General features: G+C 36.6%; 1 protein-coding gene across 4 annotated transcripts in view; it reads right to left on the bottom strand.

Annotated features, from left to right (window-relative positions):
* MYO6 (myosin VI) overlaps positions 1-17,897 on the bottom strand; it is a 73,581-nt gene that overhangs the window by 27,399 nt on the left and 28,285 nt on the right. For all 4 annotated transcript variants that reach the window (XM_031057136.1, XM_031057138.1, XM_031057137.1 and 1 more), the window contains exons 11-18: positions 16,028-16,172; positions 10,276-10,433; positions 9,633-9,724; positions 9,111-9,183; positions 8,133-8,260; positions 6,982-7,077; positions 5,336-5,509; positions 1,562-1,600 (exon numbers count right to left, since the gene is read on the bottom strand). In XM_031057136.1, the coding sequence (XP_030912996.1) occupies positions 1,562-1,600; positions 5,336-5,509; positions 6,982-7,077; positions 8,133-8,260; positions 9,111-9,183; positions 9,633-9,724; positions 10,276-10,433; positions 16,028-16,172 (905 nt within the window). The remainder of the gene's footprint in view (positions 1-1,561; positions 1,601-5,335; positions 5,510-6,981; positions 7,078-8,132; positions 8,261-9,110; positions 9,184-9,632; positions 9,725-10,275; positions 10,434-16,027; positions 16,173-17,897) is intronic.

Genomic DNA, 17,897 nt, shown 5'->3' with positions numbered 1-17,897 from the left:
GGGGGGAGGGAAGATACAAAATAATAGTATTCTAAAAGAGAAATGCTGACATTATCATAGAATCATGGAATGTTAAGGGGTTGGAGTGGGCCTTAAAGATAATCAAGTCCTAACCTAACCCCATCCTTTTTCTCTCATATACCAGTTTTGTACTGTAACCTTGGTCTTGATGTAACTGATCTCAATGCTAAAGCTATTAATTGGATCCTCAATTCTGTTGAATTTTCACTCAACTATTCTCCTTAACATGTATATAATCCATGATTTATGACTCTAGATCCTACTACCCTCAGTCACAACACTAAAATGCCCCAGAGTTCACATGAGCAAACCAGACTCCTGACATCAGAATCATGCCAGATGAACCTGCCCTTCCTTAACTTCTACTTTTCACAACTTCCTTTGGCTCACAGCTGCAGTCTCCCTTCCCTGATGTTGCTCCAGTCTGCTCCTCTGTTATGACCACGCGTGCTACAGTTTTGATCCCTGCTCTCTCTGATGATTTGACATTCATCAAGGATAACATTTTGCCAAGCACCACCCAATTATTCAGATTTTGCTTTAACAGGTGATTGCTAATGACAACTTTGCATATACTAAAACAAAACTAGGACTGAGAAAACGTAGTATTAATCCCCGTTTGCGGCATATTCTCTCTTTTTCCATCTCTCAGCTAAGAATGAGACAGCAACTGCCAAGGGAACTCTACATTAACAATATCTCCCCAGTCATAGACTAGCTAAACTCAAGAGTACAGCAAGCCTGGCCACACACTTTTTTCCCTGGACTGTATTTCAGTTCCAGAATGTTCAGGGTGAAATAGATCACCCTTCATACCAGCCTCATGACTACAGTAAAATCGTATATGCTGGCTATACTCCGAACACCCCACTACTTTGTTTCCCTTAATTTTCCACCCTTTTTCTTTTTTTGACAGAGCATAACCTAGTATCTCTAATTGGTTAGAACATGTGGTCAAGAGAAACAGCACTGTGTTCCTACAACTCCAAGTTCTAAAGTAAAATGGCATGTTGTACATGGAGAATTCCACAAACCATCTAATTACATCAGCCAAATTAACAAATATTCATTAGGGGACTCAGTTTCTTTGACCACCTGTGCATTTACAGCCTATCAAAAAAAGCAAAATGAAAAAAATATTTTAATGACTTTATGGAACATTAAAACAATAATTAATAATAAATTATTTCTTAAACTACTTACCTCTAAGAAATATTTCTAAATTTTCTGAAAATTAGTCATCAATGATAACCAATGCACAGAAAGTATAAGAGACAAAACAGGAGATTGCAGCACAGACAGATTTCACGCTGCTTATTCAGTTTTTTTAACTTTCATTCTACAACTTTTTTGAAGGTGGTTGGTTTTACTTTTTCCAGTAAATAAATAACCATTACATGGACAAGATGTTCCCAAAATGCCACATAGCAGTGAACTCTAAAGCAATTACTAATCACATTTATTGTAAGCCCTAATATTGACATTATCTATTTTGCCTTACATCAGAAAACTGTGAACCTTCATCTGTATACATACTTACAGTGCTGTGAAGCTTCTCAAGAAGCAAATTTAACTGAGTCTGTAAAAGAAAACAGGTATTTCAAGAGCCTTACCATGGCATGAACAGAAATATACACACCAGATAGAGGTACAGCACTACTGCATGCATGTTCATTGTTAGTGAGACAGAACTGATAAACCAAACATTCACCAATTTTAATAGACAAAATCATGCAAGTGTGCATGAATGGCCCTGAGGAAATTGCTTGTATTTAATTGTACAACAATACTGCATGGACTAGTCACTTATTACAACACAGTTATCACAAAAAACATGCACGTCCATTTGGGAAAATAAAAAATAATGACTATGTAATAAAATTATATTAAAAAATTAGACCAATCAGCAATAATTTTTAAAAAACACACTGAAAATTTGTGAAATCCCAAATTTAATCTGTAACAAGCATTATTTGTGTGTTACATAATTAACACAAAGCATGTTCCCAGGCTTTCCTTCTGGGTTGTTTTTTTTTTTATGTTATGTCAACATTAACCTGCAATGATCTATTTCTATTTCCAAACTTCCAACTTTTTAATTCTCTATTGATGACAAAAAACTACAATTTTAAAATTACACTTGCGGAGGTTACATTTAAATATACTGTGATGAGAAAAGCCTGTAATACTACTATTATTTGGAGTCAAGTTTTCAGGATAACCAGAGACTTAAACCTACCAGAGAAAACAATTTAGAGTTGGTATTGAAAGTAGTTGGTAGGGACTTAAAATATTCCAAAACCACATCAGAAAAACAGCAATATTTTTATTTTAGAGGTGTGTCTGGTTTTTTGTTTGTTTGGTTTTTTTTTTAACATAAATTACTGCTGGGCCAGCCTTTCTAGTTTATTAGCAAACTTTAAGTATATAGACTGCAGCAATACAAAATTCAGTATGTCCCAACGTATTCATTTTCAACACTGGAAGCAAAATTCAAAGGATCTGACTTTTGACTAAATTTTTTTTAGCCAGATCTTTCAATTACCTTGAATCCAAGAAACAAGATCTGTATGGGTAGTGTGCATCACCTACAGCTGCCAGCTGTCCCTCTGGTAGATAAAATTGGTTTGGGATTTTTTTAACTTAACATGGATGTGGTTAGAAAGAGTGCCACAAGAAGCATGACAAACACTAATAACCTCCTGCTCAGTTCTCACTTACACATACTGTTTATATTTCAACTTGATCATAATAATTATGTTTTCTTAAGCCAGAAACGCTTAAGTTTGCAAGAGACAGACTAATTTCCATCAACAGAATACATTTCTGCTTGACGAAAAATACCCCTTCCTTATACTCAGTGATTTGACAAGAAATAAGCCAGAGACATTCTCAGGTGAACTTCTCCAACAAAATCTGTATATGAGCAAAACATATTGCTAAAACTACTGCTCTTTGAATTGTCACAATTTAATTCATTAGCATAAGGTAAAATCATCTCAAATAATCTTGAAGAGATCCAATGATAAATTAATCATTATTTTCTCAACTGATTAATGAGAATTGATTTTAATTAGTTATAAGGAAGGGATGTGTGAAGGATTTCATAAAGAGAAGTCCCTGCAACATCATCTAATAATTTATATAAATTAGAAGAAGTTCTAATTTCAGTAGTTCAGAAGACTGACTTACAAATTAATGCACAAAGAATTCTTAATCTTAAAGAGATGAAACATATAGTAAGATAAAAAACCTTATTTTGATGTCATCTGAAGTGAAATATTCAAGGCTATTAGTGTTCATCAGCATCACATGCTGTGTCTGGGAAGGTAACACTAAATGAATTACTGGAAGTAACACATACATTCAAAATGCCATGAAACTTGAAAACATTGAAAGAATTATAGATTGATGGGCCAGATCCAAGAAGGACATTAGTTGTGTTCTAGGTGGAGAGGTGAATACCAAAGTAACAAAAGGAAATCCAAAAAAGTTCCCCACAAAATTTCTGCTTCACTTTAAAAATGCCTCCCTTTTAATTCACCTCTCCTTGGGCAGTGGTATAATGCACAAGACTGCACCACCGAACATCGGGTGCTAAATCCGAGAGAAACGGAAAATCCAGATGGAACAAAGAGGAAACTACCTCAAAAGATCCCCCAGTTGATTTCATTTTTAAAATACAGTCCTAAAAAATTGTGGATCCTAGCTTCATTTAAAGCAGACTCATGGCTGCAGGGTTTGCTCAGGACATGGCTTATCTGTATGCAACTTTTCAGACTACCTGGTGATCATGTATTTTATATTAAACCAATTGCTGCACTTTAATTCAACAACTACTATAGAATAGGAAGGAGTTAAAAAGACTCATCAGAGCAAAACTCAAGAGAGCAGTCTGCCCAATTCCCAGTTAAATGCCAAAACCACCACCTTACAAGTCAGGCCCTGTATTCTTTCTGGCACCATAAAAATTTTATTTCTGGCTACCTAACCAAACAACTCCAGAAAGGTGTAATGAGAACACCCTTTGTCAGACTAACCAATATCTTGGTGTCCACTACAGGAAATAAAATAGCCATAGAACACAGAATACAGTATATACCTGAAGCAGAATACTATTGCTATAAAAAGCAAGTGTGCTGCTACCATATCCTTCCTGTTCTTCAGCCCCTGCATCTTTAGAGAACAGGTCCAAATGCTAGCCACAAAATATGATTATGAAAGAAGGAATTTATCTTGCAGTCCTGATCCAGTACTTAACCTTGATATGGAGCAGAAATGCAGAAACACTCTTTTGCTACTGGCAGGGTCCCACTCTATGTGCAGGTTTTTTGGATTATCTAAGATACTTGCATTCCCCAGGGACTGTGTAAGGAGTCTAGCTAGGAACATGAGGTGGGTTTTAGTGGCCCTAGGTAAGACAGCATACCAAAACTGTTTCAGCACTTGACTTGAAGGCATACAAATCCTTCATTGGATCTGGCCCAGATGTGTTGAAAAGAGCTCTTGCTGAATTTGCTGCAGCTCTACCAACTGTAAATCCACGAGACTGAAAAATTTACCTGCAGCCCACGATGTGCCTGCTTTTCATCTCTTAATTCCCCTATTGTTCTCTTTCTAGCCATCCTGAGCTGGAATAGTCCAGCTAAAATAAAACTGCTGAATGAGAAAAGGATGCAGAAAACATTTGGAGAAGACAAGGTTTGAAAGTCAGCTTTACAACATCAGAAGAAAGGAGAAAATGAGGAGAAGCATCAGATTCAGGTATGGGGAAAGGAAACATTCAGCACAATGAATACCTGCCTGTGTAAGCCATGACTAAGTATATATTTCAGAAAAGAAAAAACTATGGTTAGATTAGGCACTGAATTTCGAGACTTTGGCCAACTGTAGGGAATCAATACATCTTCTAGAAGGTATAATTACAATCGGATGGAAGAACACATTTTGTCACATCTAGAAAATTTTAAAGTCCACAGAATCCAAATTTACATCTCAAAATCTTTTGAATAAAGACTTCTATGTGACTTTGAAAGATTCTGACCTAAAAATCACTGTATAATCTCTGTAAGGACTATTATGGAAGATACTTTTGACAGAAATGCATAGCATGTAGCTTAAAATGCCAGTTTCTTATAATTCAACAGAATTATAATTATTTTCTTTCAACAGAAGAAAACCATCTATTTAACCAAATTTTCTTCTGAATCTCAAGTTACTGCTAGTTCTCCCAACCTTAGGCTCTATTTAATTCAAGTAACATAAAACTGGCATATATTACAAGAAGATAGGACTCTTTACTCAATGATTTTACCTTGAATTTGTTACCCACACTGATGAAACTGAGTTTTCCAGCTTTTTGTTTGGGATCCTTGTTGTTGTTAGTGTTGGCTTCAAACAACTCTCGAACAAACTTGTCCTTGGATTCACATATAAGAGATTGAAGAGACATGTGCAAAGCATCATTGTTTTTTTCCACAAATTGCATCTGAAAAGACAACCCAAGAGATAAAAGCACATTTGTTTTACTGTCCAAGATACTTCAGTCTAATTAGAAAACTAAAGAAAATATAGTTACATACTTAATTCAAAAATCAGCAAGAATACATGGGGTAAATATAAATATATTATTTCGAACAACTTTTCAGCTGGATACACAAAACTCTAATGCCAGAGAGAAAAGACATTCTTAAATTTGAAGGATGTTGTTGGGATTATGAAACCCAAAGAAAGATTTGGTGCCTTTAAAGAGATCAGTTGTTTTTTTGTTGACTTCCACTTCCAGCACTCAGCACATCATCACCTGGGAGTTCTGAGAAGCTTAATTCTTCACTGCTTGTAATATCACTTAAGATCTATCGTGAAATGGGAATTAATGTGCACACTTAAACCCACACAGTTTGGAAAATGAAATGAAAACAGGTTATTTTAGAAGTACTATGACTATTTATGAACACTTGATTTATTAAAACATATTGCCACTTCCTACAAACTTTATATATCTGGTTTATTTGAATTGGATCACTAACTTTGAGAAGAACAATACATTACAGTGAAACTCAAGAGGTCAATACATTAGTATCCAATTTCCCATTTACAAAATCCTCAACAGCTTTTGGTGCAACTTAGTAGAGACTTTGATATTAATGAACAGAAGATGCCAAGACTGCTTTGAAGAAAATGCCAGATATCCCACAAAAGGGTGGGATTCTTCTTTGATAAGAATCAAAGGACTAACACAGGCCTCCAAAGTTTCCTTGGGCCATGAAGACACAAGAGAGGAATATGTATGCAGCCAAGTAACACAAGTAGTGTCCTTCATACATGCTGAAGTTATACAGACCAACAAAGCCTTATGGATCTTCATTTTATCTTAAACTTTCATTTTTGAAAATTGATGGTCTAGATACCGGCTTCAGGTCTTACAGTGTTTTTGTACAATAAGTAATAGTCAAAACAGCACAAGAATCTGGAATGTATTTTGAGGGTAGCAATTTCAGGTATTTTGTATTTTTACACGCATGAGTCCATTGCCAGTAGAAACGGAAAACACAACGTATGATGGGGACTGTGTACAAGGATAATCATGCTTCCAAAAAGGTACTCTTCACTAACAATACTTTTATATCATATAGTTAATCCTCTCCCCAGGATGTAAACACCTTTTGATGCAAAATTTGCAATAGGCTGTGAATCAATATATTTAATACTGACAACATTACCTATAGATTTGAAGCAAACTTTTACACAAAACACATGTCATTAAAATGGGCTGTAACCTGAAAAGTTAAAAGAAACTGTCAATTCTGTCAAATATGCAAAAAATTAGTTTCAAAGTTAAGACATATCAATGTTTGAACTTCTGATCACAAGAAATTCTGTCATTTAAGCTATATGCACTGAAAAAATATAAATGTTCTACAAAACACAATAAACATGGTGTTCCATAGATAAAATTACCGTCTCATAGCATACTGCTCCCGCAAAGTGTCGGATAATGAAGCCTTCATCATCTCTGATGTTTCTGTGAACGGCCAATTTAGACTTTCTAGGAATCTGGAATTAAGAAGTTGAATTACAAAGAAGTATTGCAATGGAGACTAAGAAAAAGTTTATTCTTAGAACACCACCATGATCTGCCAGGAGCACTAAGTGCTAAAATCATATTTCCTGTAAACACAATTGTGCTGATCATTACCATTCCTGTCCAAACCATGATGGTCTAAAAACCCAATTTCAAACTCTTCCACACTCTTAAATACATTGCATTCAAAATACATGTCACCAGGATTGCTAATACCAGCCAGTTCATTTTGGTTGCGCCTTTAATCAACACCTCCTTTATCATAAATTTGACAGCTGATGAAAAACCTTGTTATATGAATAGGATTAGACTGAAGCTCAAGATATGGCTTTAGATGGTATATCTTAACAGGCAAGCACCCAGCTGATCATACACATACTACCAGAATGTTTCATTGCACACCAATTCAGGCAAGCAGGATTAAGTGGAAACTTAACACAAAGTAAATGGATGACAATTTTGGTAAATGGATTTTAAATGATGGCTTCCTTTACTCACATTTTTAGGCATTTTTTTAAATTTCAATGCAATTCATGGACATAAATTTCAACAATTTGCCTTAATCTGCCAAACAGTGCTGTATGTTAAAAAATAAGCAACAAAAAAATTTTCCTAGTATGATTCCTATATTCATCTCTGAAGTGCTAGCTAGACATTAGACATGAGTCAAATGCTCTCCAAAGCAAGAAATTTTTTTACAATAACAACAAAATGACTCATCTGATATGAAACAATCTAAATTAAAATGCGTTTTTACTTCCTTTTCATGTTTTACATGTTAAAAAACTTCAAATGCAAGTCAAGAATATGGCTTTAGTTTCAGACGGATATTAGAATTGCTTGAAGTCTTCAGTGAACTTTTCATCAAATATAATCACCAAACTTGTCCTTAACAAAGAAGTACAGACTGTGCAGACTGGGCGGTATGAGATTTCTTGTGAAAGATTTTCATTACATTGAAGTGTTACTATCAACTGTTCCAAGAACTGTTTCATTAAAACAAGACAGACAACAAATATAAACCTACCGAGAGCCTGAAATGGTCCTTGTGTTTTTGATGCACAACTGAAGTAAAATGCTGGTCACTTGGTTGGGGAAGACGATTTTCTTCATCCAAAATATCCAGTACACCTACTAATTTTGCTTCAATCAAATCTGGTAATAAAAAACCCCATATATTTATGGAAATTGAATATATCAACTTGTATCACCTTTGAACATTACACTCCTAAATGCTGCTGATCTGATTCTCTACAAAAGTACCTATGGAAAGCCATTAAACAAAATACAAGAAGTCATGGCAAATCATTTCTGTAGATCTTAACAGGTATGTATAGGATATCCATCAAATCTAGAAGTTTTAAGCTTGTGGAACATGGGAGAAAATATCAGGAACCAATTGTTTGATTTTAACTCTTGATCTCAAGCTGAAATTAGCCATCCAAAAAGTGCCTAAGTCTTCTTACAGTATGATCCTAGGTCAGGCTTCAATTGCTGGGGGAGATTTTTAAGCTTTTCATACACATTTCACCACGTGTCAAAACTAAAAGTTTAATATTTCCATTTGATAACACGACCCAGTGAGAAGTAGAAATTTGTTTTAGGAAAGGCAGACCAGAATTTAGCATACAGTGGTGGTTTCACAACTTTTAACAACTGAATTGCCTTGACCTCTCACACACATATTCCAAAGCCCTTGAAAGCTGACACAGAAATTCATGCTCTTGAAGCTATTAGACACAAAGTCACAGTTTTGCATTTTTTTCCATTCTCTATAAAACTGCTCTTTTAAGAGGAATTTTTACTACAAACTTTTTCCTGTGGAAAGGATGAAACTGCTATGCTTGTACTGCAGAAATGCCTATGAACTCTTAAGACTGTGAATTGAATGAGGCAATATATAAAACCATATAATTACTAGTGCTATGCATATTTCACCTCCTCTGCTTGAAGGTTTTTTCCCCATGACAGTAACAAAAAGCTTGACAATTCAAGAAGTACATACCTATACAGTCCTGATTATCTACATAACGAACTTCATTAACCCCCAGGCCTTCTTTTTGGTAAAGTTCTTGTTCCTAAAGTAATTGAAAAGAGAAAACACCACTCTTAATTTTTTTTAACTGAAAAAAAAATCCAGGAAAAAAATTTTTAAATCAAGGAAAAGCATTTTTAAAAAATATAGCATGAATCAACACACATTTGAGAATTTTCTTATACAGCCTAATGTATTCCAACTTTAACACCTTAATGATAAGCCTGTTCAAGTCAATATGTTCATTAGGTATTAGCAGTTATCCAGTCCCTGGATAGGTCATTGCTGGTTTTCAAAAATCCACGTTCTTTTCTGACACAACCAGATGTCATATAATATGGAAACAGTATATCAACTGATTTTTTTTCAAACATAATGTGTAATCTTATGAAAAGCGGTGCTACTTAAGGCATCTCTTCAGCAAAAAAAACCCAAAAATTCCTCAAACAGTAAAAAACCAAATCCTCAAATATAACATTAAATATATCATACCTCTTTCAGAATTCTTTCATTAAAAAATTGCTGCAGTTTTTCATTACAGTAGTTTATACAGAATTGTTCAAAACTGTTGTGTTCAAAGTACTCTGAAAGACAGAAGTTAAACTTTTATGATAAAACAGTGTTCCAAGAGTTTAAATTAAATAGTAAATAAGAGACGCTTCACAGTGCTAATATTTAAAGATGTGTTCAGATCCATAGCCATTTCTTTCAGCAAAATGAAATTTTTTACAGATTTCCAAGTTGTACACAAGCCATCTACAAATACTGCAGCAGATAATATTTCTAAGATAAATGACAGACAGTTGGCAGCAAACCAAAGCAAGATGCTACCAGACAGCAAAATTGTACCAATACACCCTCATGCATCTATGATACAACAGGCTGGCAGTAGATATCAAAACTCTAAAGACCTGAAAACCAAAGGCTGTTCCCCTGGACAACCTTGGCAGGACTAGAGCACATCACAAAACATGCCCTGTTTTGAATTTTAGTGAGTCAAAGAAGCAAAAAGCAAAAGCTTTACAAGAACCATCAACACCAAAAAGAAAAACCCTCCTACTCTTCATTACCGAATTTGTTATTGAATCTTTGGTGGAAAAAAGTGACAACTAGAAATTATTTTAGGTATACTTACCAAAACCAGCTATATCTAGAACTCCAATGAAGAAAGAAGAAGTTTCAAATGGAAAACACTGGTTTACCCTTTTCACTACATGATCAAACAGATGACTGTACATGGTTTTAGCCAAGGCATCACGCGCATTGTTTGCTTGTTCCACTTTCAAGGGTACCCTAAAAAAACAAGATACAGATCTTATTTTTCAGAATTCCTTACTGTGAAATGCTGAGATTAGACTCTAAACCTAAAAACAGCCTGTCCAATACCATAAATTAGGACCTAAAAACCTTCCCTAATCTCTAGGCCAAGGCAGGAAACAACCTTGCCAAGTTAGATTATCTTTGCTGTAAAAAACAATAATGTTTTGCTAACATCAGTCGAAGTGAGATTCAGATGCTTTCATAATTGTTTATTAAATAATTAGAAACTCTACCGACAGTTTCCAGAGAAAGATATTTAAACTATATACAACACCATCTATAAAAATATTTCTACTATTTACTTATTCTAACATAACTATTTGTTATGTTAGAATAAAGCCTAAAGTTCAGTTTTTGCTCTGACATCTTTTCTGCTCCTCACCCCATCACACTAGTGAGGAGGCTGAGGGTGAACAAGAAGCTGAGAGGAGACATAGCTGGGACAGCTGACCCCAACTAACCAAAGGGACATTCCCTATCATATGGCATCATGCTCATCAATAAAAGCTGAAGGAAGAAGGGGGAAAGGGGAATGATTCAATGAATTTAAAATTTTGTCTTCCTAAGTAACCACAACACTTGATGAAGCCGGCTATCCTGGGGAGCTGAACACTGACCTTCCAACAGAAAGTAGAGAATGAATTCCTGGTTTTGCATTTCGTGCATGTGTAGCTTTTGCTTTACCTTTTAAACTGCCTTTATCAACAACCCATGTGTTTTCTCATTTTTACCCTTCCTCTTTTCCCTTCCACTGGCAGGGACTGAGTGGCTACAAGGGGCTGAGTTGCCAGCTGGAGTTAAACCACAACAACAGCTTATCCACATTGCATAATTTCCTTCACTTCCCAGAATTCATAAGCACTAAACTAACTAACTAATAATTACTATTTTTTTATTTCTTCAAAGATAATACTTCTGATGCAGAATCATGACAGTGATGGAGATCACTTTCTACTGTGACTGGTAAGGCATGGAACCAGAGTCACCATTCCCAAAGGACACTTGCAGCTACATTACATTTGATAGTAATTAGCTTTAACACACAATCTTGTCTTCCACTAAGTATCTATCTTATCTTAAGGTAATGAGTACTGACAGAAATCTCAGCTTATAAATAGAAGGAAGGTACCTTTGCATTCTGTTCTGATACGTTTAAGAGATCAGAATACTAATTCCTGTCAGCTGCAGACCTATTACATAATACAATATATTAAAATCATTTATGGTTTTCACTTACTTTTTTAAACAACTTGACAAATAGTTGTACTGCTAGAGGATGTATTTACAAAATGGTCCTAGTGTTCAAAATAGCAAATTCTGCCACTGTGAAGTGCAATTCTAAAGACGACACAAACCCTTGCTGCTAAATTTCACAGTATGCAGCAAACATGCATGGAAAGAAAAATGTAACCCTGCAATGCAATTTGCACAACTGAAAGTTCAGAACCACTAAACAATGCTGAAAATGCCCTGAAATAGTAGATACACAAGAGCCCCATCACAGAACTGATGTTCAAAACAAGTAGCTTTCTCTTCATGAACTTGCTTTCCCTCAGCTCTTCCTTTCTTTGGTCTGCACAAAGACAAATTAATCTCTTTCTTTCTCTTGTTTCTTGCCTGAACAGGAAAAGATAATTCTCCTTCCTCCATTTCACCTTCCTTCCCTCTCCTGAATTTATCAGCTACTTGAATGCAATGGAGAAAAACTTTGCCAAATTCTAAGTACTTTGGTAAGGCTGCAAGAAAAACCCTTGTTGGCCTTCATGCCAATTTCTTCAGCAAGGTTTCCAATGATCTAGAGTTTTGAGACCTAGGGGAAAGCACGGATGGGGTAGATTTAGTCTGTGGACAAAAATCTCTCCATGCAAACTCCATGCAGTTCCCAAATATATTCCAGAACAAATAAATTAAAAACATGTATAATTTGGCCATGGTTGACAACAACTGAGGGAGAGAGCAGGTGAAGTGACATCCATCAATTACTGTCATCCAATATGGTTACTGGTTCATAAATAAAGTAGCCTGGATTAAGTAACCCTACCTAATTAAATACTCCACATAATTAAAGAATATAAGCAGCATATTTGTAATCCGAAAAAAGCTTAAGTACAAAAAAGTTTTGAAAAAGTTTTTCCAATGGATACTTCAGTAGTATCACTAAAAAAATACATTTTGGTCAAAAATGTACTGCAAAAGAAGCTGGAGGACTTGGAATGACACAAGTTAATTTTTTTCACCTTGTAAAATAATTTAGTTTGCTATGATGGAGTCCTCTGTGAAAGTCTTCTTGGAAAAGAAGAAACTGAACAAGAGAAAAGCACAGTAGCACATTTACAGTTTAAGAGAAGCACCAGATTTTGAAACCTAACACATTATTTCTCTCTGTAAATACACTTCACATGGATGGCAAAAACATCATCCAGCAAGGTAATTATTTTGGGGTTTTGGGAGACAAGGAGAGATAGACGTAGTGCAGCTGTCAAGTCCCCCAGGCAATTCACTGCACATGATTATTTAATAAAATTCAGAGAGATTGCATTTAGCATCACCCTCCTACTGTTCCTTGTTGGCTCCACTGTGCCCAGCAGAACAAAGCCTTTGTTATACTCTGAGCACAGTGATTTCAGCTGAGCTATTTATTCACTGTGACCTATTAGGACTCACATGATCTACTTGCACACAAAACAGCCCTAAGAAAGAGAGAAATGACCAGCTCTTTGGGTTGCTGGAACAAAAAAAACCAATGTACTTGTCAAAACTCTAATACTGATAGCAGTCAAGTAGTTTCTAAACCACGCTACCAGAGAAAAATTGTGTCTATGTAACAAATGTCTAAAACAGTCCAATCCACTTTTACATGCAGTAAGCTATGTGAGAAGATGATATTGGTGTATTTATTAGAGTATGTCTGCTTTTAGATGCACAAGTTTATAAAATGCCAGGAAGAGGCTTAATGCAATAATCATTGAGATGTTGTAAGGAGTCTGCTGAACTCATTTTTGATACTCCCAAAATAAAACATGGGAAAAATAAGATCTGCTGGCATAAAAACATAGCTCCTTGTGTTTGCAGACTTTTGAAACTGCACAGTGCTAATAACACTACAGGCTTATCAGGATACATTTGCTGATCAGAAAATCTTTACAGTTTTAATCCAAAGTAAACTCAAAGCAGTAACAAAAATTAAGAAACCTTCCTTGACAGTGTCACTTGAGAAGTGATCACATGGTGTGCCTCGTAACAGTGGTAGCTTGGTATGTCCCACCAAACATTCTCAAAAGGAAAATACACAGACAAGCCTTATGTCTGTGTTACATGTACAACAGCCAAAACGAATCTGTTGTCAGAGGCTGAATCAGCAGTTCCCTGAGAGCATTTCCAGTGGGGTGCCATCTGAATCTGACATGGATACAATTTGTTCAAAGCCCTTCTGCTTCTATTTAACACTTCCACTTAAAAGGAATGTGGAATTAAGGGTATTCTCAAAAAATGGGCTCTAATAATACTGAATTAAGAAAGCAGAAAATCTTGGTAACAAGATTAGCATACAGAATTATTTTCAAGAAATTCATAATGTAAAAATCCACATGATATATTTCAGTAAAGTGGGTGGTAGTAAACTGAGAAGAATTAAAAAATGCAAATGAAAGACGGAGAATAACCAGGTAAGCAGTAAGTCAACAGAGAAAGATCAGCAATTATTGTGCATCCCAACTTGAATTAAGTTAAAAACGTTATTGACTTTCAAAACCTGCAATGTTCATATTGCCATGAATTACCATGAGTGCCATCTGTCCTGCACAATAAGAAATTTTCTACTCTTTTGTTATCCATAGTACTGATAAAGCTTCTCCTGGATGAATATATCAAAGATTTTGCTGTCAATTTAGACATGGTTTGGAAAAGAGCAAATAGTAAAAGCTCGGTCAATATTTTCCTCTGGAGATACTTTTTCCTGCAAGACTGACATCTTCCTATACATTAAGCTTGCAATGAAGGGGAAAAAAAATTACTTGTAGCACTCCATATATTCTGATAAGGCAGCAAGATGACAATGACTGAAAGTCCCCAATTTCTAGTAACTGCTGGGGGAGAGAGAGGAGGAATTTACATTTACATTGGGCGGGGATAGAAGAATTTACTCTCCAGAAATGGACTTTTGAATACACAAGTAAGCGGTTTAGATCTTGAGCTTTTAACTGAATTAAGTGAATGTGAGTAACACATCATCCTCTCACACTCCCCCAACATTATTTACCATTTGTCACTGCATTAGAATTTTTTTCATAATAATAATTTCTGTAATAAATTTCCAAAGAAATTGCAAGGAACTCAAATAAACCCCATTAATACAGATAATGATGAGTTTCATATATTAAACATCTGGTGTAATGTGAATAAAGTATTTCCAATTCACTAAAACAATCTGATTGTTTCCATAGGTTAATAAAAAGCACACCTGTATTCTTCCAAGGAGTGAATGTCCATTAGCTTCCCAATTAAAAGATTGATACATTCAGCTGAACACTGAGAATTACTTTAATGTGCTCAAAACTGCTTAGTCCAAGTTCAGTTTTTGATGTGAGCTCCAGAAAATACTCAACACAGAAAACTAAATGTTAAAACACACAATTCAGTTGCAGGTATCTTAGCTAGCATCCCTGACAGCTTGCATGCTGACATGGATCAATCTCAGCAAGAGAAAATTTGTGGTAGAAGCTAGAGGTTTTTCATCAATAAAAGGTAACTGCATTGTCATTTTCATACAACTCAGTTTTGCAAGAGTCATAAATTTCATGGTTTTGAAATGTTATCACCAGTACCATATTTATACATGCTCTTTGCCCTTAATTCTTCTCCATGTGCATACAGAAAGGAATCATTATCTCGCTTCTGTGCCTAGGAAGTTACCTGGATAATAGCTTCAGAAAAAAAAAATTAAAAAAAATAAAATGACACACTTTCTATCCATGTTTTTGTGAAACATTATTTACAGTCAAGATTAAATGTGTGTTTACCAAAACCAGCAAAAAGCAGCAATTTCTGGATTACCATTTGCAGGGGTGTTTTTAAAGTTAAAACTTGATCTCAGAAGAATTACATATGACAAACACAAGGACAGTGATCACTGAGACATTAAGAAGGGCGGCCATCCTGCCCTCTAATTTAAGCATCCTAGCCCTAATTATTACAGGGCAGCACTCACGGGAGCACTGCGCAGCCCTCAGGAGAAAGATTCAAGCGTCTTCTGAAAGACTCCAGGCACCACACTGACATCCCTTGATAGAGTGTATCTGATAAATGATTTAGCATATCAAATTTGCTGTGCAGGCTGTGGATTTAACCGGCTGACTGCTATACTTTCTTTGGCCACACAGCGTACTCACTAACACACGAGAGATTTTATACAGCACAGGAGTTACTTTTTCAAAGTGCTGTAAGTCTGCTAGCCTTCAGCACTGTGATTTCTGTATGACCAAGAGGGTGCACCTGGGATCGGTGAGCCATTAAAATAAGCGCTTTACACAGCTGCGCTTGGTGCGAGCGCATCTCATTCCGCCACTCACTTGATGACCGTGCCCTTGGCGCCCCCTGCCGTGGTGAGCATGACGCGCGAGGTGAGGCTCCCGCGCAGGTCGTCCTCGTCCAGGCCCAGCAGGGCCGCGCAGCGCTCCAGCGCCGCCTGGCTCCGCGCGCGCGGCGTGCAGCCCCCTGCGGACACACAGCGTCAGCAGCAGCCCTCAGGGAGTCACCGCGGCCTCTGCACGGCACCTCAGAGCAGCTCGGTGCCAAGAGGCAGCTCACAGAACCCAGGGAACTCCCTCAAAACAAACACAAAAATAACATCTCGCCCAAAAACTACACATGAAATTCGGTATTTCTAGAACACTTTCCAGGCTGCTTGTAGGGAAGAACTACCCCAAAATGGAGAAGTGCTAACCCCTACAAACTAACTCTAGTGTCTTAAAACTTTGAACTTAGATGCTCCTGTAATCCTCCAGGCTCCCTGGCAATGCAGCAAAAGTGGCTGCTAGGGCAGGCTCCTGGCACTTGGATTTTTCAGATAAAGCTGTGTACATGTCCCAGGTAAACAGCCGGAAGGTGCAGTCCTGCTGCTCTGCACCTGCCTTGGCGCCCGGGCTCAGCCAGCAGAGATCTCCAACTGGAACACCACCCACTTTAGTAAAATCTAGCACGCACTTACATGTGTTTCCTGTTGCTTGCAGCAGAGCAGCAACAGAACTCTAGAGGGTCTTACCAGTCTCTCTCTGGTAAGAGACTGCCTGAAGCAGTTCAAATGCACACTATGTGTGTGGACACACAAGGTGAAGGAAAAACAAAACCTGTATTTAGAATTTAGAAGTTCAATATATTAATTTACATTTTAGAAGTTCCTTTACAGTTTAGAAGATCTATAATTTATTCCAGAAAAAAGTGGATCTGAATTTCAGTATTTAGAGGACATAAGTTCTCTGGTGACATTCCCTTCTCTAAACCCTGACTTTCCTTACCATCTGTGGTTCTCACTCTTCTCATTCATTTGCCCCTCAAACTCACATTTGCACCTGTTTCACTGCTTAACCTGGTCAATGCCTAAGTCACAACTCACAAAAGGCCCAAACAGGGAAGCTCTCTGGGAAGCTTACTGGTTTGAGCTACATGAGGCCACTACCCATCTCTATACCTGCATCTTCCCAGATTTATTCTCATTAATCATGTTCATTTCTGTGATCTTCATGAATATGGCAACAGCATGAACTGACACTGGGGAGGTTCTCATTTGATCCAGAGCAGAGAGAGGATAAAAAAACAAAACCAAAACAACCCATTTCTGTGCCAACCCTAAGCTACCCAATTTGAATTCAGCACTGGCCCTGATTTGACACATGGGACTGGAGCCCACCCATGATCTCTTCTGAACAGAATGTTTTGTATGTACTGTGCTGATTCTGTACTTGGGGCCAGGAGCTAGTGAACCTGACTAAGGTTACCACTCATTTAATTCATCATTCAGAACACCTTTTAAAATGTTCTTTGGTCTACTCTCTCAAACAACTGCATCAACAGCTATACATACTTGAAGCAGGACCAGGAGAAACCAATTTCACTCTGTCTTGCAACTCAAGTTAGACCTACATACTTATGTTTTGTACTAGAGTTGTATTTGTAGTACATCCAGACCCAGAGGAATCAGCCCTTCAGGAATATATGGACAGCAGTTCTCAATTTAGAGAGGCTGATTTCAGTAGTAAGGTAATAAGGACAATTCCCAAATCATTAGTTCTCCTTCATCAACCTTCATGCACATTCTGCAATTAAGTCCCAACTACACTTGTACTGCTTCATCTTGTGAGCAACGCCTTAAAATGAGGAAGTTATATTTACCTACTTTTTTGCTGTAACTTTTTTTTTCATCTCTCAAAATACTAACATGAT

The sequence above is a fragment of the Geospiza fortis genome, unplaced genomic scaffold (genome assembly GCF_000277835.1).
Source record: "Geospiza fortis unplaced genomic scaffold, GeoFor_1.0 scaffold190, whole genome shotgun sequence".
Classification (NCBI taxonomy): domain Eukaryota; kingdom Metazoa; phylum Chordata; class Aves; order Passeriformes; family Thraupidae; genus Geospiza; species Geospiza fortis.
This window is presented reverse-complemented; position numbering and strand designations above follow the sequence as displayed.